This window comes from Aspergillus pseudoviridinutans, assembly GCF_018340605.1.
Source record: "Aspergillus pseudoviridinutans IFM 55266 DNA, scaffold_2, whole genome shotgun sequence".
Classification (NCBI taxonomy): domain Eukaryota; kingdom Fungi; phylum Ascomycota; class Eurotiomycetes; order Eurotiales; family Aspergillaceae; genus Aspergillus; species Aspergillus pseudoviridinutans.
The window spans coordinates 3,663,313-3,690,735 of NW_025091282.1; the positions used below are offsets into that span (position 1 = coordinate 3,663,313).

The 27,423-nt window shown below is 52.0% G+C and overlaps 10 protein-coding genes across 10 annotated transcripts; 4 read left to right on the forward strand and 6 right to left on the reverse strand.

Annotated features, from left to right (window-relative positions):
* Positions 1 to 1,362: 1,362 nt before the first annotated feature.
* Positions 1,363 to 4,304, reverse strand: Asppvi_003335 (UTP14 family protein; the record flags this gene model as incomplete). The annotated part of the gene is made up of 2 exons (XM_043299300.1): positions 1,363 to 1,545; positions 1,602 to 4,304. 2 exons carry the CDS (start codon positions 4,302 to 4,304, stop codon positions 1,363 to 1,365), a joined length of 2,886 nt encoding a protein of 961 aa, XP_043155235.1.
* Positions 4,305 to 4,610: 306 nt separating this feature from the next.
* On the forward strand, positions 4,611 to 5,108 carry Asppvi_003336 (mitochondrial 54S ribosomal protein mL41; the record flags this gene model as incomplete). Its single annotated transcript, XM_043299301.1, has 1 exon — positions 4,611 to 5,108. The coding sequence occupies one exon, from the start codon at positions 4,611 to 4,613 to the stop codon at positions 5,106 to 5,108; it is 498 nt and encodes a 165-aa protein (XP_043155236.1).
* A 787-nt stretch (positions 5,109 to 5,895) lies between these two features.
* Positions 5,896 to 9,646, forward strand: Asppvi_003337 (uncharacterized protein; the record flags this gene model as incomplete). Its single annotated transcript, XM_043299302.1, has 2 exons — positions 5,896 to 8,907; positions 8,975 to 9,646. 2 exons carry the CDS (start codon positions 5,896 to 5,898, stop codon positions 9,644 to 9,646), a joined length of 3,684 nt encoding a protein of 1,227 aa, XP_043155237.1.
* A 1,225-nt stretch (positions 9,647 to 10,871) lies between these two features.
* Positions 10,872 to 13,264, forward strand: pab1 (polyadenylate-binding protein; the record flags this gene model as incomplete). The annotated part of the gene is made up of 3 exons (XM_043299303.1): positions 10,872 to 12,341; positions 12,416 to 13,041; positions 13,108 to 13,264. 3 exons carry the CDS (start codon positions 10,872 to 10,874, stop codon positions 13,262 to 13,264), a joined length of 2,253 nt encoding a protein of 750 aa, XP_043155238.1.
* A 696-nt stretch (positions 13,265 to 13,960) lies between these two features.
* On the reverse strand, positions 13,961 to 16,091 carry Asppvi_003339 (transcription factor domain-containing protein; the record flags this gene model as incomplete). Its single annotated transcript, XM_043299304.1, has 2 exons — positions 13,961 to 14,426; positions 14,500 to 16,091. 2 exons carry the CDS (start codon positions 16,089 to 16,091, stop codon positions 13,961 to 13,963), a joined length of 2,058 nt encoding a protein of 685 aa, XP_043155239.1.
* Positions 16,092 to 16,515: 424 nt separating this feature from the next.
* Positions 16,516 to 17,959, reverse strand: Asppvi_003340 (putative aspartate aminotransferase; the record flags this gene model as incomplete). Its single annotated transcript, XM_043299305.1, has 3 exons — positions 16,516 to 16,580; positions 16,635 to 16,740; positions 16,796 to 17,959. 3 exons carry the CDS (start codon positions 17,957 to 17,959, stop codon positions 16,516 to 16,518), a joined length of 1,335 nt encoding a protein of 444 aa, XP_043155240.1.
* A 519-nt stretch (positions 17,960 to 18,478) lies between these two features.
* Asppvi_003341 (3-isopropylmalate dehydrogenase) lies at positions 18,479 to 19,629 on the reverse strand (the record flags this gene model as incomplete). The annotated part of the gene is made up of 2 exons (XM_043299306.1): positions 18,479 to 19,320; positions 19,377 to 19,629. 2 exons carry the CDS (start codon positions 19,627 to 19,629, stop codon positions 18,479 to 18,481), a joined length of 1,095 nt encoding a protein of 364 aa, XP_043155241.1.
* A 373-nt stretch (positions 19,630 to 20,002) lies between these two features.
* Positions 20,003 to 20,923, forward strand: Asppvi_003342 (uncharacterized protein; the record flags this gene model as incomplete). The annotated part of the gene is made up of 2 exons (XM_043299307.1): positions 20,003 to 20,148; positions 20,176 to 20,923. 2 exons carry the CDS (start codon positions 20,003 to 20,005, stop codon positions 20,921 to 20,923), a joined length of 894 nt encoding a protein of 297 aa, XP_043155242.1.
* Positions 20,924 to 21,131: 208 nt separating this feature from the next.
* Asppvi_003343 (uncharacterized protein) lies at positions 21,132 to 21,823 on the reverse strand (the record flags this gene model as incomplete). Its single annotated transcript, XM_043299308.1, has 2 exons — positions 21,132 to 21,489; positions 21,534 to 21,823. The coding sequence occupies 2 exons, from the start codon at positions 21,821 to 21,823 to the stop codon at positions 21,132 to 21,134; spliced, it is 648 nt and encodes a 215-aa protein (XP_043155243.1).
* Positions 21,824 to 22,223: 400 nt separating this feature from the next.
* On the reverse strand, positions 22,224 to 23,334 carry Asppvi_003344 (FG-GAP repeat domain-containing protein; the record flags this gene model as incomplete). The annotated part of the gene is made up of 2 exons (XM_043299309.1): positions 22,224 to 23,173; positions 23,241 to 23,334. The coding sequence occupies 2 exons, from the start codon at positions 23,332 to 23,334 to the stop codon at positions 22,224 to 22,226; spliced, it is 1,044 nt and encodes a 347-aa protein (XP_043155244.1).
* Between the last annotated feature and the right edge of the window lie 4,089 nt (positions 23,335 to 27,423).

The window sequence follows — 27,423 nt, forward strand, 5'->3', positions numbered from 1 at the left end:
ATAGGGAATATGCCTTGCAACGAGAGAAAAAGGAGTGTGATGAAAATGAGTGTATTCAACCCGATTCGTGGCACATAGCGTATACGTCGAGTACGCTTCCTCTTGGGATAGGCCAGACAACTTGAGGGGAGAGTCGCGAAAGAAAACAGAAGGGCAGAAGAGGCCCAGAAGGCCCAGATAAAGGAAAACATTGCTCACAGATATCAAAATTTCAAATTCCAGTCACGACTAGCGAGAATCTCACCAGGCCGAAGTAGGCTGTTCCCCGTCAAGGGTTACCAGATGACCCAAACTTTGTCTAGAAGACAGACAGTGGAAGATGACACGGATGTAGATCTAAACAGACTGTCAGTCAATTGATTGGACTCAATGTGTGATTAGCAGTATGCGTGGTGGACCCGAAAGGGCAAAACAATGCAGGAACGAGGGCACTGGAATGCTTTATTATGGTGATCCGCGTACAAGCATTGAGGGTTGCCAGAGAGGCATTCTAGCCGCAAATCGTTCTCCGCACACTGGTATGAGAGATGGATGACTTACTTACAGGATGTAAATGATCCAACCGGGTGACGCGAACGATGAAAAGGAGGATAGAATGATTGAAGTTGGAAGATGTAATTGGAGCTGTCGAATCCATTCTGGGCAGGAAGKGTGTGGAGCAGGGCAGGCAGCTGAATAGTCAAATCTTGCGGGCAGATCCATACGCCAACGTAAGCCGCACTTGAGAGGCCCGTACGGATTGGAAATAAAGAGAGTTTGAGATCCATATTGATGGTCAATTTTGTCAAAGATTTCGCTAGGGCTAAGGTAGATGTGTAGTTGGATCAAAGGTTATCCGCACCCTCCACCATGCTGAACAGTCGGTGCTCAGACAACCTCATGGCTAATGGTGTAATCAGTCAGGTGAAAATACCCTCATAAACTGGTCATCGAGTATATGCCAGGTTCTCGATAATCACAGAGGCCACATGGCCGCTTCCTTTGGGATGCCATCAACAGAGGCTCAAAGGAAAGGATACATCAAAGGGTTGAGGTTGCAATTGCTGGGGAAGTGAGCTCGTGCTGCTTGTGCTACAGCCAGCCCGTCATCGCTCACCCGACCTGATCATCTACCTCTGCCCTTTGCTTGCGCATGCAAAAACTATCATGCAGATTGTGATTGAGCTACTATTTGCGGGAAGTACAGATGATTTTAGGAAGGTCAATATCTCTGTTCCAATACGCTCCAGGAACGCCGTTCATTACCCCACTTTTTTTGACAGGTTGGTATTGTGACACAATCCAGCGTGATATAGCACCCTACGCAGCAGGAGCACCACAACCATAAAACACACAAATATACATGGTCCAAAAAGAAATGCCTTAGATAATGGGCTTCTCCATTGGCTTGATGATGCCCTGTTTGATCATCACGCGAGGCTTGGTTGCGTTTTGCAATGTCTCCTTGGTAGACCATTCAGGGCCGATGGGGAGACGCAATGATCTTTCGTACTGTGCCTTGGTTTCGAAAGGATGAGGAAGCTGAGTCGCCATATACTTGGTGTTCTAGAAGAGATCAGTATTCAATCACTCGTGCATCGGTGGGAACAGAAATCGCTTACCTTCCTGATGCGTTTCTCGTTGATGATGACCCGAGAAAGCTTTGCATCCTTTCGGTTCTCAGGCTTGACACCTTCAACCTTGGTCAAGACCTTCTTCTGTCGCCTTTGCTCCCTCTTGCTGACTCCATCACCGGTCCAGCTGCCCCATCCAGGAAGGGTCTCATCGATAATCTTGTCACCCTCCTCTTCGATGGTTTGGAGTTTATCTTGCTCGAACTCTTGTACCACCTCATCTCCGGCGAACGCTCTCTTCACAAGATCATGATTCTTGAGCAGGACTGGCACACTGTCTTCGTCATCGCTGCCATCGTCGTCCTCGGCTTGCCCTTTCTTAGAGCTGATAGTCGACTGATCCTTCTGTTTCTTAGGCGCCTCGACAGTCTCAGCGCCAAGAGTGACATCGATAGTCTGCTGCGAATCATCCGCTGTCGCGCGACGGTTGTTTCGTTTTGTCTGCACCAGCCAAGGATTCTCCTCTTCTGTAGTGGTCTCCTTTTGCTCAGGTGCGCCACCAGATGGCCGCGCAGCCTGTTTTTTCCCCGGGCGCTCAGATAATTTCTTCTTGTCCGACTGATTGACGACGATGTCGACCTCTTGATTAGCCGCGGCGTCGGCCTCATCATCGGAACCTGGTGCCTCCTCAAACTCATTCTTGGGCAACGGCTTTTGTTTCTTGTCCTTGCCGGGTTTATCATCCTGAGAGTGGCCGAATTTACGGCGACCAACCTCAGACTCTGCTTCAGACTGCGACTCTTCTTCGCCGCGGAGTTCTCGGTTGAGTCGTCGAATTTCAGCATCATTTTGTGCTTTGCGTGCGGCCTCTGCGTTCTGCATAAATTTCATGGAGAAAAGTTTAGCATGTGGACCAGTTATCTCCGAGGCATCCACATCATCCCCCTCAAGCCCCTCAAGTTTCTTGCGTAGTTTCTGCTTCTCAGCATCCGAGCCAGCATCTTCTGCCCAAGGATCTTCTTCTTCCGACTCTGAACTGGAGGAACCCAGGTAATCCTCATCCGCCCGAGAAACACTCTTCCCTTCAATTCGCCTCCGCAGCTCTTCTTCCTTCAGGGCCTGTTCTGCTGCACCGCGTCGAGCGTCTTCGTCCCAAGCGGTACGGCCAGTCTGCTTGAGGCTCTTTGCCCACTTGCTATCCTTATGTTTGGCGCCCATTCTAGCCTCGGCTCGGCGGCGCTCATTCGTCTCTCGATCTTCCTCCTCCAAGTCCACGCCAGCTTCCAGAAGAGCTTGTCTTTCCTGCTGCTCTAGACGCTCACGCTCCTTGCGGTGCACGCGGCGATACGACTTGCTTTTGATCTTCTTGATCCGCTTGGCCCGTACTTCTTCTCGGAATAGCAAATCGCGTTGCTTGCGCAACTCTGCCCTACGGGCTCTAATTTCCTCAATGGGCAACTTTCGTGCCTGCAGCTCCTCAAATTCCTGGACCTGCTCCTCAGTCGATTTGCCGCTCGGATCCGCAAGACCACTTTCAACTAAAATATTTTGAATCGTAGCTTCGAGATCCGTCTGCGGCTTGGTAGGGCCGATTCTATGTGTTTGCTGGGCGTCGGGATCAGGTAGAGGGAACATCAGGTGTTCCGCTCTTCGATTAGCCTTGACAGTCTCGAGCCAGCGGTTCAATGTCTCTTTGCTCTTTTCGTATGCTGCTGCTCGGTCCAGCCGATCTTGTTGACGTTTCGCCAGGGGGGCGTCCAGTTTACMAGGTACTCCAGATGACTGTTTGTGAGAAGATGGGGCCGCGTCGACATGCTTTAACGAGCTCTTTAGGCGGGAGTCCGTAATGGAAGGCAAGAGGTCGGCGACTGTAAGCTTTCGTGACGAAGTCAGTCCGTATTCCGTAGGCTTGGCGTGTTCTTGTGCGCCTCCTGTTCTCCGAGTTGGCTTATTCGTGGATTCTGGCTCCAATGCATTGACGAAGCTCTGTAGTTTTGAAAGACCATGCTCATCTGCTTCGTTGGCCTCGTCATCTGACATCGATAGCCCGCTTTCCTCGTCGGATTCATCGTCGCTCTCTTCGCTGCCCGAGTCATATTCCTCAGACTCATCCGGTTCAGCCTGCTTCTTTTTAGATGCTGCGGCCTTTGCCTTCTCCTCATCAGCTGTGTTTAGATCCCAGGCAGTAGTAAGATCGATGGCATCCTCTCCAAGGTCGTCATCGTCTTCGTCCAGATCTTCGTCTTCCTCCTCTGATTCCTCGACATCCTCGTCCAGGTTGATTTCGCGCACGCGTTTGGATTTCTTCGCCTTCGGCTTCGATCCGGCATTGGTTGTTGAGCTTCCGCGAAACGTAAAGCCCTCAAAGCGTTCTTCGTCGCTTGAGCCCAAGGCCTCGTCACTGTCCAACTCTTCGTCGTCATCGCTGTCAACTTGACCCAATCTCCACCTGTGCCCTTCTCCGTCACTGCCGGCGTTACTGCTCAGTTCTGATTCATCATCGCCCCCGAATCGACGACGCTTGTTATCGGGGCCATCCGAGTCATCCATATCACGGTTGTTGTTCCATTTGCGCTTGGAGGGGTCATGGATCTGGCCTAAACGGTTGCGCCTTACTCCTAGTTTATCGGTGACTTGGCTTTCTGCGATCGAGAGCGCATTCAGTGCCTTTTTTCCGGTGTTCTTTTTTGGGGCCGACTTTTTGGAAGACTGGTCCTTCGGACCCCGCAACTGAGTTTGTCTGCGAGGCATGGTGTAATCTTCACGGTAGAGAAATGGAAACCACGATACTCAAGACCAAAATCAATAAGTAGATATGAGAGCCTGAGAATGTGGCTACTCAGTCCCCAAAACGAGTGCGGAGCGCAGGACTGGTCAACTCCATAAAAATAATTTTTAAACTAATCTTGCGGGCAGCGGAAAAAAAGTTCTCGGCGCGGCGGAGCTAAGTAGCGCCGCCCGACTTGCACGACCTTTTCTCAACTCCGACGACTGGACGAGACGGTACATCCTCGACGGCTGCATTTATCGCATAACTGGAGCGCCGCATCTCACACTATGGCAATGTTCAAGCCTTCGCAACCGATGATGGCGCGATTGCGCCTGACCACCAAGCAGGTCAATGGCGGTTACTACAAGGGAAACCGGACCGGATCTATGGGTTACTTCGCGAAGAATGGCTCTTATGTGATCAATTGGAAGAAAGTCCGCACATATGTCGTCCCTGAAAACCTGGCTGATTTCAAGGTGCGTTGCTCAAGATTAGCCACGAAAACCCGGCTCCTAGCATCTGATCTAACATTCGCGAACCAGCTCACGCCATTTGTGACGAAACGCATGGCCCCGACAAAGGGCAAGTACACGAGAGAGATTGAGAAGAACGGTAGAACGGTTATCGTCGAGCGAGCGTTCGGTGCGAAAGACTATCTTGACATGTGGGCTTCGGATAATGGTCAAGAAGTGCTGGAACAGGAGCGACTCGAGCAAGAATCAGCGGCAAGCGAGGCGGCTTCCCTGCAAGAACCAGCGGCGAGCGAGGCGGCCTCCCGTCAATGATCGCTTGGATTACGGTGTCGAGTCATATTATATCTTTCAATCGGTTCTATTGAGGCAACTTGGAGGAGGATGATGGTTGACCGGCTACGAATCGCGGCGTTGTCGATATCCTCAAGTCCGATACATCCGCGGTCCCCGGTCTACGAGTGTATTATATGTACAGTATGAGCGTTGGTTCCTGCTGCATCGCGGCCGAGTCTGCAGTGGTTCACGATATCATCGCCAGCTACATGAGTGGTGGCTATTGCAGTGGACGATTCAGCATTTTCTTGGGTGTTTACTTCGTTAAACGGCGCAATTTTGGTTTTTGGCATCTTAAAAGACATGTCTACGGTTCATTGTTATACCAGCTAGATTTCGCAACCAACACACAATACCAACAAGTACCAAGGAAATCGGCCAAATATCGATACAGTAGGTCAAGGAACTGGTCCCTAACCCAAAGATAGAAATATTTCGAATATAAGAAACCAATCTGCTGAGGTGACCTTTGGCAATGTTCTGATGCGTGGCATTTAACTCTTTCCCGCCTTGGCAGTGGTGGTAGAGCTTAAGATCGGGCACATGGTGCGTGCCCCTAACACAACGGGCCGCTGAGCTGTATATGTCATAGCCCCGAGCCGTCTCCATCTCACTCACCATATTTCTCCAGACAATCCCAGCATCGCTCGGGCGAAGGCATGGAAGTCACTTCCGTCTTAAATCCATCATCTGCAGTGACCTCGCAAACCGTGGACGACCAGGTCTTGTTAGCCAGGAGCTGGAGACCAGCAAGACGACAATCGGTATGTTCCAGTCTTTCACCGGAAACTCTCGCCGTCCGCGGCAGGTCAACCTCGGAGGCCGTAATACCAATCCTTTCGCTGCCTACCCTTCCGGCCGACATCCTCCTCAGGGACCGAGCGCGCAGAATACCCTTGCCATCGCACAACAGGAGCGGCTACTGAGGCAGCAGGAGAGAGAGCGTCTGGGAGCAATACGGAAGATACAGCGGACATGGCGGGGCTACCGGAGCAGGAAGCTCACTCACAATACGTGGCGGACAGAATGGGATACTGCTGAGAGGCAGAGGACAGGGACTTCTCTGCCTTTTGAGGATAAGACTAGGCAGCCTGACGCTTTCCTGCACCCGTCTCTAAGATATGGAACAGCGGCCGAGTGCCTTTCACAGTTGCGGCTTCTCGTGCAGTTTGTGGAACCATGGAATACCAGTGACATTGTCCGTCTGGTGTACTATGCCAATGCCTTTCAGATGACCCTGCATGAGGTACCTACGATAGCGACCGAAGGCGAATGGACAACTCCACTCTGGCGTCTTGCGAAGACGACACTACGGGTATTGCGCTCCGCCTTGTCTTCTATCGTGCCTGATTTTGCGGTTCCTCATCTTGTCGACTTGCTGGTCTTCCTCACGAACTTGATCCCTAAGCAGATAGCACGGCTAGCTGAAGACTATTATTCTGTTATGGCAATGATCACAAGGAACATAGAATCGTTATCCCAACGATGTCATGTATCTCAGGAGAGCCTTGCTCAGAGCGTCCTCGCTTTGCTGCGACCGATCACTTCTGAGACTCTCACTGCTTATGAGTGGTTTGCCAGGAGTTACCTCACCATCCCAGACTTGCCGGCTTATCTTGGAACGCTCGATCAATTAGCGGGCAACATAAATTACAAATTGTTGCTTTCTGCCTTGGGGCCTTTGCAGTCCCGATTTCGAGAACGTCCTCAGAGTGTCACGGATCTGGACGCACGTCTCTGGCTCCTTGCATACATCATCTACTTTCACCAATATGCGATGGGGACTCAGGCTGGGCAGCAAGCACCGGAACCGGAGTTCGTGAAGATCGTATCAGAACTCTTGAATTCCACAGCCGTGCATCTCTCGCGGCGACTGGAGGTAGATGACGTGATCGACCATGATGACACGGAGGAGACACCATTGCACCCCTTTGTCAAGGAACAGATTTCTAGCCTTGTCAACCAAAGTAGGATTACAGGACTTCTGTCACAACTCCAGTCAACGCATCTCTCCCAAGGTGACCTGGCCGACTCTGAGTCGGATGCGTCTAAAGAGGCAAAAATTCTGGCCACCTATGCTCTCACCCTCMTGAGAGTGTTTCCGCGCCGGGGAGACGACATTCGTATGTGGCTATACTTGGGATCGGCTACATCCGGGGACCAAGGGGCAGATCATCCAGGTTCTCGAATTCCAGCAATTAAATACTTTTGGCATGCGTCTCGATCTAGCAGAATCTTTAACAAGATCAGTCAAGACTCCACCAAAGTGCTTCCCTTCTTGAAGCCGGCCGATGAGGCTAAGGAGTCTGGGTTGTCAATGACCCAAGCCGAGAGAGACGAGGAATGGACCATTATTCTGCTCTTTCTGGAACTCTACACCTTTGTTCTGAAAGTGATGGACGACGAAGAATTCTTTTCCAGCCAATCTTCCTTCACCGCTTCGTCAAACTCGAGAGTTTCGTGGACCAAGGAGAGCGCTCTGCCCTTGAAGGACATCAAAGATATGACTGTTTTTCTCAAGAATCTCGCGTTCACACTCTACTGGAACTCCGCGGACCTGAATGATGAGCGCGAGGCGCCTCAGACGGCCGGAGGAATTCAAAGCTACTTCACTGGTGCCATCTCGTCTTCTGATGCCATCACCAGTGTCAAGGACCTTGAGATGCGGAACAAGGAGAAGGGTCTCCCAGGAGTTACTGGAATTCCGCTTGACTATTTCAAGGGTCTTGTAACTGGTCTTTTGAGAATGATTCATGAGCGCGATTCAAGACGCAAGTTCCTTCCTGATGGACATTGGTTGATGACCAACCGCTTCGACATGGAAGGCTTCATACCGGCAGTTGTAGCGGAAGAGGAGAATCGCCATCAACTCCAAGATGAGGACGAGGAGGAGGATCATCAGAATGCTTGGATGAGAGATGACGAATACGAGCCCCTGGGTCTTATCGGGACCGGTCGTGCTCAGCAAACTCGCCGTATCGAGGCACTTAGGCGGCGCCAGCAACAGGCCGCTCGCAGAAAGCAGCTTGAAGCCGTCGCTCCCAGGCTCGAGATTCTAAGGAACATGCCTTTCTTTATTCCCTTTGCGACCAGAGTACAGATTTTTCGAGAATTCATCTATCGCGATCAGATGCGCCGAAGACAAGGATATATAGACCCGGATGCATGGCGGATGTCCGTGGCTCAAGCGTCCATGGGCCGCATGATCGATGGTCGGCCTGCAGCGCAGGATATCTTGAGTCGTCATCATGCAAATATTCGGCGGGAGAGCGTATTCGAGGACGCATTTGACCAATTCTACGAGTTGGGTGAAGGCTTGAAGGAGCCGATTCAGATTAGCTTCATTGACAAGTTCAACACAGTGGAGGCCGGGATCGACGGCGGGGGGGTAACCAAAGAATTCCTTACGAGTGTTACTAATGAGGCTTTCAAGTCTGGAAGCGAGCCAAAGCTCTTCGAAGAAAACGATCAACACTTGCTCTACCCCAACCCTGCCGCTGTTGAGCAACGACGAGAAGTTCTGCGGCAGCTCGGGTTCGTTGAGAACAGCCCGGAATGGAACGAGCAGGTTCGGGATTTGCTTAGACGGTATGAATTCCTGGGTCGGATTATCGGAAAGTGCTTGTATGAGGGGATACTGGTCGATGTGAACTTTGCGCCCTTCTTCCTCCTGAAATGGGCCTTGACTGGGGGCGCAGGATCAGCGCAGAGGGAAACGGCGTATCGCGCAAATCTGAACGACCTGAAGGATCTTGACCAGGGGTTGTACCAAGGATTGGTGAGTGAACTAATGTCCTTATTTGAGTGAGGTGGTTATGTGCTAATCTTTCTTTTTTTCGCTGCAGCTGCAACTGAAAAACTACATCGGGGATGTGGAAGACTTTGCGTTGAACTTCACCGTCACCGACACCATACCACTTCCGAACGGAGGCACTCGCACCGTCACTCGAGATTTGAAAAGTAACGGATCTGACATTCCAGTGACCAACCAGAATCGTCTCGTTTATATCTCTTACATTGCTCGATATCGTCTGCAGGTACAGCCTGCATTGCAGACAAATGCATTCCTGCAAGGCCTTGGACACATCATTCAGCCGTCTTGGTTGTCGATGTTCAATCAATCGGAGTTGCAAACCTTGGTCAGTGGGGAGTCTGGAGACATCGACGTCTCGGACCTGAGACGCAATACACTTTACGGAGGGGTGTATACCATCGGCGACGACAAGGAAGAGCATCCGACCGTCAAGCTTTTCTGGCAGGTCATGGAGGCGATGTCAAATGAGGAAAGGCAAAAAGTGCTGCGATTCGTGACATCGACCCCTCGAGCACCGTTGCTAGGGTTTAGCCATCTCAATCCGCGATTCAGCATTCGCGACTCCAGTGAAGACCAGGACCGATTGCCCAGCACTAGCACCTGCGTAAACCTGCTCAAGCTGCCACGGTATACAAATGCTAAAGTTCTACGGGAAAAGCTGCTTTACGCCATCAACTCGGGGGCTGGCTTTGACCTCAGCTGAGATTGGGTCAGTGATATGGTTGGCTGTTGGTTGCCATTGCTTGTTTTGCTGATAGACATTCTATTCAAGAGAGTCCCATTAATGTTCTGGGTTGCATAGCTGAGGCGTCCTAGGGCTTTATCCTTGTTGTGTTGTTTTCTTTGATGAGCTTTCATCTTTGAGGGGGTGGCTCGGGTTTCGACATTTTTGCCGATACGTTCCTCCCATTTGATGTCAGTAACAACCTTTACTCTTTTTACACTCATGGGACATGCTTCAACAACCCTAAACCTTTCGTCATTGTTGTTGTGTACATGGTCGTCTCTTATCATAGTCGCCGCTCAAGTCAGGCCATTGGAGCGGCGAGGGGAGATTACCGTAAATAGACTAGCGTGGTTCAGTACCTTTGAATTTTCCAGAAGGAAAGAAAAATTCAACGCCAAAATTCAAAGGGAAAAAAGGCAGAAAGAAAAAAAAAAGTTCGTCACCAATAATCCACTTTTTTTTGCCCTCTGTCTTTCGCTCTTTCCCTTTTTCTCTCTTTTCTCCCCTCCTCTCTCATTTCACCTTTTCTGCTGCATCACCAGCAACTCTTCTTCTTTCTTCTTCTTCTTCCTTTAAAAAAAAAGGTCCTTTAGTTTCTCCTTTTTCGAATCCATCGAAAGAGAGAAAATAAAAAACTCCTAAAAAAAACCCGGAAAATCGTATAAAAAAAGGTTGACTATCTCAGTCGAACTCTTTTCCACCCATCTCAAACTGTGCGGTGTGTCTCTGTGTGTGGAAGAATTTCCTCGTCCGCCGCCTTTTCTTCATCCCTCGTGATCGCGTCACTTCACCTCGTCCGTCTCCATCAAACACCTCCCGATCTCGCTAGCCGATTTCATATACATTGTACGTTTTGACTGTGTGTTGCATTTAATTGCCCGGCCTTCCCCACGAGCTTGTGATTTTTGCCCAGTTGCTCGAAGCAAGTCACCGTGCTCTGCTACTCCAGCGCACGAAGCGCACACCCTTGTGCTTGGTGATAACACCTGTATCGGTCTTCTGCTATTGTCTCTGTTTGAGTCCCAGACCTTGCAGGACGTTGTTACTGTCATCGTGGATTGACTGGCTCAGACTGAGGCCGAGAGCTTCGAAGCTTTTTGCCTCCATCATCCTTCATCGCTTTCTTCAAACTTCTGGCTCTGGTCACATCCCAGTGTTGCTGCTCGCTAACAGTCTACTTCTTTAGAAAAAGAAAATCAAAATGTCTGCCGAAGTCTCTACCACCCCCGCCGCTGACAACACTGTCAACGGCACCCCCGAGGCCACCAACCCCGCTGCTACCAGCGCTCCTGAGGTTACCGCTGTTGAGAGCGCCTCCCCCTCTGCTACCCCCAGCGCCAACCAGCCCCACTCTGCTTCCCTCTATGTCGGTGAACTCGATCCCTCCGTCACCGAGGCTATGCTCTACGAGCTCTTTTCCTCCATTGGTCAGGTCGCCTCCATCCGTGTCTGCCGTGACGCCGTTACCAGACGCTCTCTCGGATATGCCTACGTCAACTACAACAACACTGCCGATGGCGAGCGCGCCCTCGAGGACCTGAACTACACCCTGATCAAGGGCAAGCCCTGCCGTATCATGTGGTCCCAGCGTGACCCCGCTCTGCGCAAGACTGGCCAAGGCAACGTCTTCATCAAGAACCTGGACGCTGCGATCGACAACAAGGCTCTCCACGACACCTTTGCCGCCTTTGGAAACATTCTGAGCTGCAAGGTCGCTCAGGATGAGTTTGGTAACTCCAAGGGATATGGTTTCGTCCACTACGAGACCGCCGAGGCCGCCAACAACGCGATCAAGCATGTCAACGGCATGCTGCTCAACGACAAGAAGGTGTTCGTCGGTCACCACATCTCCAAGAAAGACCGTCAGAGCAAGTTCGAGGAGATGAAGGCCAACTTCACCAACGTCTACATCAAGAACATTGACCCGGAAGTCACCGATGAGGAGTTCCGCAAGATGTTCGAGACGTTCGGTGAGATCACCTCCGCCACTCTGAGCCGTGACCAGGAGGGTAAGAGCCGTGGTTTCGGTTTCGTGAACTTCTCCACCCACGAAAGCGCGCAGGCCGCCGTCGAAGAGATGAACGACAAGGAGATCAAGGGCCAGAAGCTCTACGTTGGCCGTGCCCAGAAGAAGCACGAGCGTGAGGAGGAGCTACGCAAGCAGTACGAGGCCGCTCGCTTGGAGAAGGCCTCCAAGTACCAGGGTGTCAACCTCTACGTGAAGAACCTCACTGATGACGTTGATGACGAGAAGCTGCGCGAGCTCTTCAGCCCCTTCGGCACCATCACCTCCGCCAAGGTCATGCGTGACACTCTCGCCCCCGGCGAGACCTCCGAGTCCGAGAAGGAGAAGGAGTCGAACAAGGAGAACGAGAAGGAGGGTGAGGAGCAGACCGAGGAGAAAGCCAAGGAGTCCGAGGAGGAATCCAAGAAGACCGATAAGAAGCTTCTTGGAAAGAGCAAGGGTTTCGGTTTCGTCTGCTTCAGCAGCCCCGATGAGGCCTCCAAGGCCGTCACCGAGATGAACCAGAGAATGGTCAACGGCAAGCCTCTGTATGTGGCTCTTGCCCAGCGCAAGGATGTCCGCAGAAGCCAGCTCGAGGCTAGCATCCAGGCTCGCAACACCATCCGTCAGCAGCAGGCCGCCGCTGCCGCTGGTATGCCCCAGCCGGTATGTATCCCTAACTTTCGCATTATTGGACATTTGCTCGTAAAATGGAACCCAGTTGCTAACTCTAAATGCAGTACATGCAGCCCGCTGTCTTCTACGGTCCCGGTCAGCAGGGCTTCATCCCCGCTGGTCAGCGCGGTGGCATGCCTTTCGCTCCCCAGCCCGGTATGGTGATGGGCATCCCTGGCGGACGCCCCGGCCAGTACCCCGGTCCCTTCCCTGGTCAGCAGGGTGGACGTGGCATGGGCCCCAACCAGCAGATTCCTCCCAACTTCCAAGGCATCCCCATGGGCGCCATGCAGGGCCCCGGCGGCATTCCTAACGGTATGGGTTACCCTCAGATGGCTCAGGTACAGTTCGGACGCGGTGCTGGTGGCCGCGGTCAGGTGCCCGGAATGCCCATGGGTCAGGGTATGCGTGGTCCCGGTTACGGACAGGGCCGTGGTGCCCCTGTTCAGGGAGGCCCCCGTCCTCAGGGTGGTCGCGGTCAGCCCGCCGCTGCTCCGCCCGCCGCCGGTCGCGAGGAGGTTCCCGCCACTGGTGGTCTCACTGCCCAGACTCTCAATGCTGTCCCCCCTCCTCAGCAGAAGCAGATGCTGGGTGAGGCTCTCTACCCCAAGATTCAAGCTCAGCAGCCAGAGCTGGCTGGCAAGATCACTGGTATGCTTCTGGAGATGGACAACACTGAATTGCTTGGCCTGTAAGTTTCTCTCTTTCAAGTCAGCCTCGTCCAAGCACGTGCTAACGTCTTTTTTTTTTTCTCTAGCCTTGATGATGAAGAAGCCCTTCGCGCCAAGGTCGACGAGGCCCTTAGCGTTTACGACGAGTACATGAAGAACAAGGGTGAGGGCGAGGCTCCTGCTGAGTCTGCCAAGCCCAAGGAGGATACCGCTGAGACTGCTACGGAAGAGAACAAGTCGTAGACTACGTGTCTTGGTATCTGATGCTGAGCTGGTCCTCCCAACTCTGAGATTTTGATTCACGTCTATTTTTGATGACCTACCTTTCTCTTTTCTCGAATTAACGATTCTCCCTCTACTCCTACACCTCTTTTTTCCTTTTTACCTTCAAACTTCTTTTTTTTTTTTTTTTAACCTTTCTTTTTTTCCCTCCCGGTCCTGATATCCCTCCTGTTTCGAAAAGTATTTTTTTTGCTGGTGGTGTCACGTGCCTGTGTTGCAATCGACATGCTGTTTTGCCGGGTCCCGTAGCTACATGTGCTTCGTCTATCCTGTTTGGTTAAGAGCMGGCAATGGCTGCTGCAGGAGCCGGTCTTGTTTCATATCAGCAGATGGCGAAAGGCAAATTGAATTTCTAGCCGTGCTCGGGTCGGAGAAAAGTTTGTTCGGACACCATGGGTTTTTCAGTTGCTGTTAAAGGGAGGAAGTTGTGACGTCTTTTCTCTTCCTATCCCGATTAACATGGCTACTCTCGTATCTTTCTTATTTGACACGAGTGTAATATAGACTTATGACTTCCTCACGGGATTTGGCTCTCCTCAATACCGTAGTGTAGGATTTAGCAACATGGTGTAACACTTGTATCTACAGTCCAAGTCACATCGTCTGAGAATCACCAGAGGTATGAGCCCAAGAGACAAAACAGATGACAGGTAGATTTCAAAAACTTGGATACTGCTGCCCGAACATATCAAGTAGATAGTCAAAGTTCGCTCCCTGGAGCAAATCCGCCGTGTTCAGGTCAAAATCAGGTAGGCCGAGGTAATCCGACTCGATACCATTCGGAGTGTTCGTAGTGAGATCCAGTGGGCCATCTCCCGACCCGGGTGCATTCAGCGGACCCAGATCTTGGCCGGCTATCGACTCCGCAATGACACTGGCACTCGGAAGAGGGACGGAAGGATCATAGGAGGAGAGTCTCCGTCTCTTGCTTGCGCTTGGTGAAGAAGGCTCTTCGCGCGAGGAGGAATCGATGCCCTTCGAGTCCGAGCTTCGCGGCTGTTGTGCAGAGGTAAAGGCGTGCCGGATGTTCTCGGCGAGGAGGCTCAGCGCTCGGTGGCAGTGTTTCGCTGTGTCCCAGTGCGCGGACATGATTCGGAGGAAGGTGAGGCACTCGGTTATTTCGCTGGTTGTGTGATATTAGTCTGAATATACATCATACATGTGTGTGCGTACTAGCTACGAAGAGGGCAACTTACACAGATCCCTTTGACCAAATGTACTGTCTGAGCTGGCAGGCAAAGGCGAGGACCAGACCTGCCATCCAGGCTGCCGAGAGAAAGCCCGGCCAGAAGAGGGCCTGCTTTGCGTCGATCTGGGCGCGGAGCGCGGAGAGGATGCCCCTTGCGGCGCCAATGCAGGTTTGCAGGCCGGAGTTGAATTCGGGCGTTGAGGGGGGAAGGGAGAGGGAGGGACGGTTGATGAGGAGGATGAGGTGGTGGTAGAGGACTGTGAAGAAGGGGCCGAAGTGGAAGGGTTCGTCGTGCGGTGATGTGGAGTTGTTGATACTGGCCGGGTTGCCTTGGAGGGCTGGGGGAAGACTGTTCCACCATTTGTGCACGTCTGTGACGAGGATGAGGACGGAGCTGCGGCGAACGGAGCGGACGAGTATGGACTTGTGGAAGAGCTCTAGCGCGCGGCCGGTCAGTTTGCCGGATTCGACGTAGCTAATGAAAGCTATCTCTCTTTGATGTTGTTCACCGGTGTCTACGATGCCGCTGTGTCGGTGTTGTGCGGGATGCTGAGGGTTGGTGAGCTCAATCTGTGCAGCTGTGGATGAAGCTTGTGCCCCATTTTCGGGACTGTCTGCCGCAATGCGCGGCGTAGAGCCGTCACTCGTGTCCAGGCCCTTGTGCAGCCCGGGCAAATGCAACTCGTGGGCTCCTGGAGCGCAGACGTCAACGTCCGAATCTTGTATACCGAGAGGCAATCCCAGAGCCTGGCTCAGGTACCGGTCGATAGCATACGCGCACCAGAAAATCCTCTTGCGCAACTGCCGGTCGTGAGTCGAAAGCTCTTTGTAGCGGAACGGGCATCGATGGAGACCCGCGTGCAGCATAGACCGGAGGATACAGCCGCCTACCGTGGACGCCGTCCGAAGAGACATCTTAGCCACCAGGTACAACTGCGCCGCGAGAAGAGCCTGCAGGGACGGGAGATCCTGCCTGCGCGTTAGAATAGCGAGCAAGGAATGCATGCTCCCTGGGGACTTGATTCTGGATTCCGGCGGAAGGGCCAGATCGGGTCGCAGATGGCTTGCGAGATTGAACACGCACTGAAAGATTGTTGTCCAACACGCGTTCCGGTGGTCGGGAGATGTGGACGGGATATTCGCACGCGTATGCCCTTCGGTCCCGTGCGAGTCTGAGTAAAGCAACTCCATCGCCCGCAGGAAGCTGGGGCCATGTAGAAACGGGAACAGGGGATGCCACACTTTGAAGTAGACCATCATGAGTTCCCTCGCCATGTCCAGCGGCGGAGCCTTGCCGAGCTCATGAGCGATTTCCGAATCATACTGCCACTTACAAAAAGAGGCAGACGGCCCGGAGACAGACGGAGAACGGGCAGTAGACGGGGACTGATCAACATGCGACTGATCGCTGCCTACAAGCGTGTCTTCCGGCAGAGGCAAACTTATTTTGGACGGATCCAAGTCCTTGGAGAATGCACGTCGAACGGTGTTGATGAAATAGACGCCGCTGGAACTGCCAACAAACTGGCTCTCTTCGTTCGAGTGCGCTGTCAGGGAACCAATCTCCGACGGGCCAGGGGTGAGATCCGAAGAGTCCATCCTGGCGGGGACATGGTGCCTCGACGAGCCCTAGATAGATTTTCCTGAATCAAGTTGTGATGCTCCTCGGTTGATGGACAAGCAAAGGTTGCTGCTCTTACCAGTTTAGTTTCTCTTTACCCACCAACGCCTGCTTAGTCATCACACATTGCTCGATCCTTGCTCGCCTCTTGCATGTCTGAAGATGAAAAATGTAGAGGATCTCTATTATTGATTGAGCTTACTGGCCTGATTCTCATGTTTTCGGACACTTGAGTCGATCGGTGTTGGTGACGCGGAGCATTGGGAATAGCTTCAGAAGACATGCATTACTTGGAACTGATCACATTGTTCTATCTTGCCAAAGGTCAAAGTATATATACCGCCAGAAGTACATATATACAGGTATCAAGATGAAAGATAGCCATCAAATATAAAGGAAAGGTCATGCCACGGTTCGTACAATATCATCAATTGCTTTGGCAACGTAGCGGACGTTTTTCGTGTTCACTATCGAGACTGTCAGTGTTGTGAGAGAATTCAGCGAAGGGGACAGACACTTACAGCCAGACATGGAGATACGTCCTGACTTCATCATGTAGATGTGATGTCGTCGTCGAATCGCGAGAACTTGAGTCTCTGTCAACCCGGTGTACGTGAACATGCCAATCTAATACTGTTAGCAAATACATTCAAGCCTGGTCTCAGGAAGAAATAATGCCTACCTGTTCTAGAACGTGATTCCAAGTGCCTGGTGTTTCCAGTCGAATCAACTCGTCGTATAATGCCTGGCGCATCTGCTTGATCCGCCCGCTCATGTGCTTCAGGTCTTCATACCATTGCTCTCTCAAGCGCTCATCGCTGAGAACGGTCCTGACAATCTCGGATCCGCCTCGGGGAGCCATGGAGTACTCTCCACGAACAAGATGCGACAGATTCGCCAACACAACCTGCGGCAAAGTCCCCGAGCTCGAACTCGTCACCACATGCAGGGCGCCAGTGCGCTGTCCATAGAGACCGAAATTTTTCGAAAAGGACTGCGCAACACAGAACTCCAGCTCAGGCTTGCAGTTCATGAAGTGCCTGATGGCCCATGCATCCTCGTCGAGGCTTCCTGAAGCGAACCCCTGGTACGCCAGGTCAAAGAACGGCACCAGACCTTTTTGCTGGCAGAGCACGGCGAGTTTACGCCACTGCTCCTTGCTGGGATCAGCGCCGGTGGGATTATGTGCGCAGGCATGAAGGATCACGACATCGCCCTTCTTCGCCTGCGCGGAAAGCAGCCGCGTTGTGCGCTCATAATCAAAGCATTTGCCCTCGTGGTCATAGTACGGATACGTCCGGACCTCGACACCGACGAGCTMCCAAATCGTGTAGTGGTTGGCCCAGGTGGGATCTGGAATCCAAACGCAAGAAGGCCTGATGGTGCGCGCGAGAAAATCCGCACCTAATCTGTTTGCACCTGTCCCCGAGATCGTCTGAATCGAGGCAATGCGGTCTTGCGCAGCGGCCTGCTCGTTAGTTGCGGACTTTCCAAACCCAAAGACTAGGTCCCGTGCTAGAGCTAAAAACTTGACGTCGCCCTGGATGGTCAGGTACTCGTGTCTGGCGACGTTGTTCGCATGGAAGAGCTGCGCCTCGGCTTGTTCCACCACGCTTAGGGGCCATGGATCGCCATCGTCTGTGCGATACACGCCGAGGCCTAGATTGACCTTGTCAGGGTGACGGTCACTGAGATATTCGGCTTGAAGTGTGAACGGCTCATCGACGGGCGGTACGGACAGGGAGGAGAACCGAGATGGTGTTGACTTGGCGACAGACTTGACATAGGTTTCATCACCTGTAATGGCAGTCTGTCGGAGACCCTCGTCTATCTGAGCTGGAGCCATGGTGGGAGTAGATCTGTTGTATGGAGTTAAAGGGTCAGTCTACCCTAGTCCGGATCTCAGCATAACGACGGTATTTATGGAGCGACGGGAGAGCTGCTATTTGACCCATCGCGGTAGAGATGAACGCATTCCGATACCGTGGGCCAGCTTCAAGGGCCAATCCGAATAAGAGACAGCGATCATAACAACGGCTATTGTGGAAGGATCCGATGGTCCAAGGGGAAAAGAATGCCGTAAATGCCGTTTATCGTCGGAAGTTGACGTCGTTCGGGAAAGATACCCGCTGCCAACCGCTAGCAGCCGGCAACTTGCACGGCATCACTACGACAATGAAATGGAAGACCATGGAACCATTGCGATGGAAAGAAAAGAAAGGGAAATCTCAACTGCTTTGGGGAGATCAAGTAAAGTAGGCGCGTGACGCGGGTGACTAGAGCTACTGCCAATGAGCCGTGGGTGAGAGTATGCATCGGTGAACTTTATCAAAAAGAAAGTCAAAAATTCTATATCTTGATATAATCAATCATGTCGCAGAACCAAGCGCTCAATTTCTGCGCATACGGCTTCCACAACCCCTTGAGTATTTGCGGTCCCTCCAAGATCTGGAGTCAGAACTCCAGCAGCGCACACCCGTTCAACACATCCCATCAGCTGCTTTGCAGCGTCCTTCTCGCCTAGCCAAGAAAGCATCTCTGCAGCCGACCAGAACGTGGCTACAGGATTGGCTACTCCCTTGCCAGTGATGTCGAAAGCGCTTCCATGCACGGGTTCAAACAAGGACGGATTCTTCCTTGTTGGGTCTAGATTGCTAGAGGGAGCGACTCCAATTGATCCTGCCAGCGCGGCAGCCAAGTCTGACAGAATATCCATGTGCAGGTTGGTACCGACGATAGTGTCCAGGGAGTCGGGTTTGGCCACCATGCGGACCGTCATAGCATCCACTAGCATCTTGTCCCAGGTGACATCAGGGAAGTCCCTGGCGACCTCTGCGGCCACTTGATCCCACAAGACCATGCCATTGCGCATCGAGTTGCTTTTAGTGACCACTGTCAAGTGACGACGAGGTCTTGAGCGTGCTGTTTCGAACGCAAATCTCATGATTCTTTCAACTCCAACCCGGGTGAAGATGGCAACCTCCGTCGCGGCCTCCCACGGCTGACCGACGTGACTGCGCCCGCCCTGGCCAGAATATTCGCCCTCTGAGTTTTCGCGTACGAGAACCCAGTCGATGCCGTTTGTCGCGGCATTTAGCGGACATTTTGTACCAGGAAAGGTGCGCACCGGGCGGACATTGGCGTACAACTGCAAAGGCCCTCGAATTGCTAACAAAAGACCCCAAAGCGAGATGTGGTCAGGAACATCTAGACTGCTATCAGTTGCTGCTTGTGCCAAAGTCGATCAGGCAAGACAATCATACCTGGAGCGCCCACAGCGCCGAACAGTACTGCATCAAACTGTCGTAGTGTGTCCAGACAGTCTTCTGATGCATACCGACCATGTGCCTTGTAGTATTGCGTGCCCCATGGGATGTGATTGAAGTCAATGTCGAATGTTCTCAACTTTTGGCAGAGCTTCTTGACGACCTGGATCGTCGCTTCAACAACTTCTGTGCCAATACCATCGCCTGGAATAGACGCGATACGGTACGTAGTTGGAACTGTAGCTGCCATTTTGATTTTATTTTGTTCCCTGAACAATGTGTTCGTAGCGATAAGAGTGATTCGGACCAAATAAGCCTGCACCCTCTATATATACCGGTCATGGCTTTCGGGTAGACAGGGCAGCTCAGTCGAAAGAGATGAACGTATTGCGCCTGAAATTTCATCCTTGCAGTTACATTTGTTACATTTCCCAGAGATGTGACGTTTTCATAGTACTACCATGCAAACCGGCTGCTGCTGTTGTGGTGGAGAGAACCATCGGTTAAACCTTTAGCCTGTAGATAATCCCGCACTTGTCCCGATTAGGATGGAAAGGCATCATACACTCTGTCAAGAGATCAGGTTCATCATTGTTCCCAAATCAGTAGATTCTACTGTTAACATGTCTACCAGTAAAAGCAGCAAAGGCTCCAAAACATCTCGGATCACAGTTGCCTGTAATTCCTGCCGGTCCCGGAAGCAGAAAGTGAGTGCCTCTTCGTTCACTGATATCATCTTGCTGACAGGATTGAAGTGCAGCGGCAACAGGTAAGTTGTCCTAATGATTCAAGGCAGGCTTGCTGACTGCCAAGACCAATATGTACTCAATGCCTCCAATCCCATCGGCAGTGTGACTGGCCTGAGCAGCTCAAACGGTTGGTTTCCTGATCCTCAAGGTAGATTGTACAAGTCTCACCAAGCCAGAGGACCCGCGAAGGGCTATATTGAAGCGCTCGAGCACCGCCTGCATGAGACAGAACACGTAATATTGAGATTGCTGGCCCACATGAGCGACGAGCAGTTAGTGATTGCTGTTGAAGGCGACCAGTCACCCTTTCTGCGTTCGGGGAAGAACGATGTGCAATATTGGAGGCGATATCCATTGCGTACGGCTCGTGATCTTCGAGAGTGGCAGCGAGGTTGTTCGACAGAAACCAGAGCGTCGCCGTCGAGACGCACCGAAGTTTCTGCGCAATCGGAAGTCGAAGCTGACGAAAATAGTCCAGTTCCGTCTGAGCGTCAGCGAACAGAACAACCTGTACCTGCTTATGAACGGGGTACAAGCGCACACGAATTCGGACTGAAGTCCACTCAAGTGATCCGCGGCAAGGATATGTACCAGCGTGCTCCATGGGAGAATGGTTACGACTCATCCAACGAATTGAGAAAATCGCCGACAGCAAGGGGATCCATCTATATACCGTCGCCGTTGGAGTCTACCCGGTTAGAAGATACTCGGTCTTTACCCGCCGGTACTCCCCCCGGCCCAAGCCTTTGGAGTGAAGCGCCCTCGGTAGCTTTCCAGCAGCAATTCCTCTGGTAGATACTTGATCTTTCATTCATAACGTGTGTCATCAAAAATGCCAAAGGTCCAGGATAATGCCGGGGTAGTACCCAGACACATACTCTACACTGGGGCGATCCTACGTCAATCCACCTTGATGCGCATACGCATTAAGAACGGAATTACGGGGAGGTACAACATAGTCGAGCTGGATACACCACATGAAAACAGCTCAGCAAAATCACTGCTACACAACAGGCAACGACCGCACACTCGCCGGCTTAACGATCTTAATCCCCATCCCCGGCCTGAGCATCCCCCCTTTCTTAACCGTCCCCATCACCCCAGCCAACCTCTTAACCACCCGGCCTCCATCACGCACCACACACACATCCTTCAGTCCAGGTCGACACTTATCCATCCCCGGCCCTGGCTCCCGGACACCCGTCAATACAACAACAGCCTCCTCACCTTCACCACCAAGGAAATGCAGCTCCGTCCCCAGCGGGAGCGTCGATAGCTCCACCCCCTCAGTAGTGATATTCTCGCCGATCTCGCCAGCCGAGAGGGGTTTTGCGTTGCGGCCCGCAGCAGCAGCGGAAAATCTACCCGAGAGCTCGCGGAGTGTCTCGACGGGGACAAGATGCACTTGTCTGAGATTGGGGGTGCGCTGCTGCTGGGCTCGGTGCTGGCTTGTTTGCCCCGCGTGGCAGTCGCCGTCGACGCCGTGGTTGGGGATGAGGGTGATGGATGGGACGGGGGTTTTGGCGATGGAGTGGGAGGAGGATTTGGAGACGGAGAGGACGCGGGGGGGTGAGCAGGGTGGTTTTTGATGTTGATGTTGATGTTACTGTGGCAGACATTCTGTACTATCAGAAGTATTCTTTTGGATATTATGTATGTGTGTGCTGATACTCGATGCTTGATGTTGATGCTCATGAGTACAAGCGAATGGTTGAGGATATCTATTCTGAAGACCCTCACCCCGCCTTGCCAACACATTCTGCATAACCCTTGATCTAAGATTGATGTGCAGAACTATCCGCGAATAACAATTTCGTCTAGCGCTCACGGACCGACTACTCGGCGTATAGGTGAATTATTGGGCGATGGCTTGCAGTGTTTGTGCCAGAGGCCTAGAAGTCTTAGGGTTGGTGCTGGGGCAGGGATCACGAGCTGAAGGAGGGAAGGGAGGGCGTCCGCGCGCTGTTCTCGATGGGCGTTTGCACAAGAGTTTAGTTTACACGATGAATGTGAATTTTAATTTGAGTTTGATCCTTGTGATGCTTGAAGAGGAGAGTTAGTGATGTAGAGGCTGTCGGTGTACCTATACAGGTGCTCAGTTTGTGCCACTTGCAACGTGGACCTCAATCCGCCCGGTCCCCGTATTCTGTGTCTTGATGAACGCCAAATCTAGCACCCCATCCTTATTGAAATCAATCATCTGCCAGAACCCATCGTCCTCGGGATAGAACGTGGTGCCCACCTCCTGGACACGGGTCTGATATGTCGACGCCCCAGACGCGACATGGACCTCCACACGGCCAGTTCCCGTGTTCCTGGTCTTGATATACACCAGGTCCAGCTTCCTATCTCTATTGAAATCAACCATCTGCCACACTCCATTGTCCTCAGGGTAGAAGGTCGTGCCGACTTCCTGGACGCGAGTCTGATAGTTGGATGCGCCAGAGGCAACATGTACCTCCACCCGTCCGGTCCCGGTGTTTCGAGTCTTGATGTAGATCAGGTCAAGGATACCATCGCCGTTAAAGTCGGCCATCTGCCACGTCCCGTTATCTTCAGGCAAGAAAGTCGTGCCGACTTCCTTAATGCGGGTCTGAAAGTTGGACGCCGCCGAGGCAATGTGCACTTCCACTCGGCCGGTGCCTGTGTTCCGGGTCTTGATGTAGACGAGGTCATCTCGGCCATCACCGTCTGCGTCAATCAGCTGCCAGACGCCATTGTCTTCGGGCCAGAAGGTCGTGCCGACTTCCAGAGTGCGGGTCTGGTAGTTGGAGGCCCTGGAGGCGAGGTGGACTTCCACCCTGCCGGTGCCAGTGTTACTGGTTTTGATATAGCCCAGGTCTGGACCCGGTCTGTTGGCAAAGGAGGGAGTCAAGGACCAGGGCCCATAGGGGTCTGGAGAGACAAAGGTGGTACCAGTCTCGAGGATGCGGGTTTGGTATGGGGCTGCTGTGGCCGAGGTAGCCAGCAGCGGAAGAACGAGATGCCAGATGGCTTTTAACGAAACGGGTTTGGTCTGCATGACGAAGTTCATCTCTTGCTGTGCTGTAGTAATCTGATCAAAGTCATAATTGCCAGGGATTGAGCCGTATTTATAGATTGTTCATCGCACAGGACGGAGGCATCGGGACTTGGAGATGTTTCTTCAGCTGCTGCTCAGCTGTCTCGAGCAAGGATATTTCGGTCCCCCGCCGTGGCTGAGACATAATATGGTCTGGACATTGGAATCGAGCGAGACTGTTCTGCTGTTCAGATGGCTAGCTGGGCTCGAAGTGAGTTTGCTGTGGAGCGGCAGCTGGAGGGGTCATGCCAGAGCGAGGAGGCTGGCTGAGTTCTCGACATGATGCTGGTAAATGTCAATCGCTTTAGGTTGCCAGTTTTAAGTGCATATTCTTCATGTGTGACGAGGGGCGACTCCGTTGTGGTACTGCAGAAGTCATGCCATGCCCTTGAAGCAGAAGCAGGGAGGAGATGTACAGTACTTTTGTGATGTAACCTTGGACAGGGGGTTGGCCCATATTCAGATGAAATTGACATTCCAGCTGCCGAGAACGTCTTATCCCATGATCGGCTGCTGATGATGATGCGATTTGAGCTGCAGCATGTTGATGGTAATCGTGGAGTTTGCACTCGCAGTCGACTTTTTAAGTGTGGCTCGTGGTTGACGGAACCTGAGCTACAGTTGCACAACGCAACCTGCGGAGTGACAGTGCTGCAGTACAATCCATGTCGACTGCTTCCTCTTCTGAAATTGATTCCATCAGAAATCATACAGAATATTGGGCTGAAAATGAAGACCCTGGATACTGACTGTCATCAGTCCTGTCGAATCGGCAATACCTGCCGTCGTCGCATTGGGCCAAGCCTTTCGGTCCAATGACCTATGCTGCTGAATTGGTCATAACGAGATTCAACTCAACTTTCACTCAACCCAACTATGGAAATCCCAGCAGCAAGTACGTCCTAAATGAGGCGGGCAGAGAGGCACCTTGCAGGCCTTACAATTCCAGCTGGTGAGGCTAGCCCGCAATATCGGTAGACAGACGGGACCTCGCTGCCGCATATAGTTTATATGGAGACACCAAGTACACCTTGTCTGCTTGTCTGGCCTCCGCTCCACCTCATGCTCGAGAGAACTATCCAATCGGATATCTGGAAGATGGACACGCGCAGCCTTGCGCTTGGGCTGGTATGTTGGCACCCTTCGATACTGGAATAAAGCCTGGAAAAGCTGCCGTCGGAATTGAAGCTGCGTAGTTTTCCGTTGTTTTGAGTGCTGTGCATGTATACGGCTGATTTGCCAGGCATTAACCACAGCGGCATCAATGGCCGATAAGAAAAGTGACCACCAAGCACTCCAAGGCTGATGATGAGCTTCATGGCTTGCGCGAAGCTGATATGCAATATCAAAATATCGCATATGGCCTTGCATTTTGTATGTGTGATTTGATCGTCCAGAGCGCGGTGCAATTAACTGATCAATCGAGATGTTCGTTGAGGGCTGGCGATATCTCTCACAGGCAGATCGGAATTCTGAAATCAGCGGCTCAAGCTTCCCCCACAGAGCTTCGATATCGCAATCGGCTCCCTCGGCCTCACCTCGAGGCTCATTGTCCGGAGGGTCCGGCGTATGCGGTGATATTTGTAAGTATCGCTTGAGCTGCTGGAATCGTATAAGGCTCATATATTCCCGTATTGGATGCAGCGGGCCAAGGTGTGCATCTTTCTCTGTGCGCCAATACCACTCAGTAGAATGTTCCTTCCAGATTCCCATATAGATGAGCACCCCAACAAAGACCCTTATCTCATTCGCTTCCGTAGGGGCCCAAGGTCGAGCCTGGTCGGGAAGCGAGACGCGCTTGATCTCGGCGTAGGCGTTGGTATTTCGTGCAATAGTATCCCAAATTCCATCAGTAAAGAAGAGATTAAAGAGGTCAAGTGGCTTTTGAGGATCAACACCACTGGGGAGCTGTAGTACTGGGCCGTCAGGCCCACTCATTTTGACCGGGTCAATTGACAGTTGATATCAGGAATAAAGCTGAGAAGCTTTCTTGTCTTCTCCTTACGCGTCAAGTTACAATTCTCAGCCAGCGCTTCAGCTTTGACAGTGTTAGGTGGCTTACTACCCACCCTTAGTTGTGTATCTGCCTCGGCAGGTGATGTTTAAGTATGGCGGATATGCTAGCTAGCAGCGGATACAACCTTAAAAGATACGTACCATTTTCTGCTGGTCGTACTGACCAGTTGGGCAAGCGGTTCAATTCGGACCAATCGGATCAAATACATGGAGAACGCGCTAAGAAATGCATGAATGGCACCACATCATGAACAACAAAAACGCTCGGCCCTTCGGCCCTGTATTCTATCCCACACATACCTCACCATGGTATTGAAGAGGAAAGGCCATAATTTTGTGCTGGGATAACTGCACCGGACAGGGGCTGTTTATTCCCTCTTCGTATCTCTATTGAAGAGCGATACCAAATGACTATGTTCCTATCTTGCTTATCTGACATGGAGAACCTAAGCTGCTGTCTAAGCATAAGTGATTCCGCTAGATTTGGGCGACAACGAAGATGCCTGCTGATAGGCTTGAGCAGCTGCATGACAAACAATTAGAGAGACTAATATTCCTTGATACACGTTGTTCTTGCAGAGTACCTACATGATAGCATAAAGCATCTTCTCATAAGATCGACACCGTCTATTGGGGGCTTCCCGAAACATAATGCAAAAACTGTCTCGGATAGCTCATGTCTTCCTATTTGAGCCATGGAAAGAAGCAGAGATCCTGGTCGACATTGCAGGTCGTCTGCTCGGATGCGCAAAAACCCTTTCCCTTCTCAATGTGTCTAGACCTGTATGGGATGAATCATGAACATAAATAAGCCCAGGATGCTCGTCAGAATGGGCATCCATCTGGAAGTGAATCCTCCTCCTGAATGCTTGTTTTCATTCCTTCACCAGCTTGCTTCTTTCTCTCCTTTCTAAGATGTTCATTCATAACTAAATGTTTTAGTATATCTGATGCCATTCACATCGGATAGTAATACTGTCTTTACCCTTTCCACCAGCATTTTACTTCTTCTGTCTTTCATTTTCATTGGCTCTTGTTGATTTTACAATGCTATCTCTTAAGTAGAGCTGTTTGACTGGCTTGGACATATATCCAAGCATACCTACGATTATCTTGGCTCCGTCTGCCTCGACGACCTGACTGAAAATCACCTGCTCGCGGTCTGAAGTATTCTCAGCTGTTTGTAAGTAGACCCTCGACTTCTTACCCTGCGAGCCTCGAAATGCTTGCGCTGACAGTCCCACCGTCAAGGACTTCCATAGAGAGACACTGGAAGTGGAATAGAAGACAACCTATGTCCTTCCCCAGGTCTGCAACAAAGGCAGCTTTCAACAAAGGATGACCCAGCCTGAGAAAGCAGCCCTAACATCCCAAGGAAATGCCCTTTGGGTGGCGTTGAAAAAGAGCATAGCGCAATGGAGCCACTAATCGATTTCCTGGTGATGCTGCCAGGTCGAAGTGTAAGAGTACTCAATCATTGCGACATTCTCAGTCATGTTCTGCGGCATCCCTCCGAGGAATCCTACAGAGGGAGCTGGCACATCGGCCGCACACAGCATAGTAAACTTCAGAGAAGATTGCAGCACTATACCTTCATATCAGACTGATATTACCGGACGCGGACATACGGACCATGGCGTCTAACGGCCCTAAAATGACCGACTCTGTTTGCAGAAGGCTAGGAGCGCGGGGAGATCGTGGACAGGGGAGACCGAGGGTTCGCGGATTTTTGGTGGAGAATGACCCCCGGCGTGAGGAACATGGTGCCTGTAACCCGGGTAGGGGTGGCACATTACCTCTTAGCAGACTGTGTGAAGCTCAGATACCTCTTGCGCATTTTCCAACAAGAGGGCCTATGGCGGGAACCGAGCGGGAGCAACCCCGGTTTTTGGTATTTACCCACTGGCCAATGGTAATGTGAATCACGGAGATGTTTTTGGATGCGATTAGCATCTCATATGTTACGATCCGCGCCCAGATGGGAGAGGCGGCCCGCCGTGAGGCGGCCACTGAGTTTACCAGGGGCCCATGGCCTCAACCTCCACGTGGAGTGAAGCCGCGTGATCCTCCTCGAGCCGCCMCTGAATCTCAATACGCTTTTTCAGGCGGTGGGACGCGCCCACCACCTCGGGCAGCGAAGCAGCCAGAAGGTGTGGTCCATCTTCCAAGAGCATACGATATCCAGGTGGTTGGAGTGCAATAACATGCTCAAGGCCCT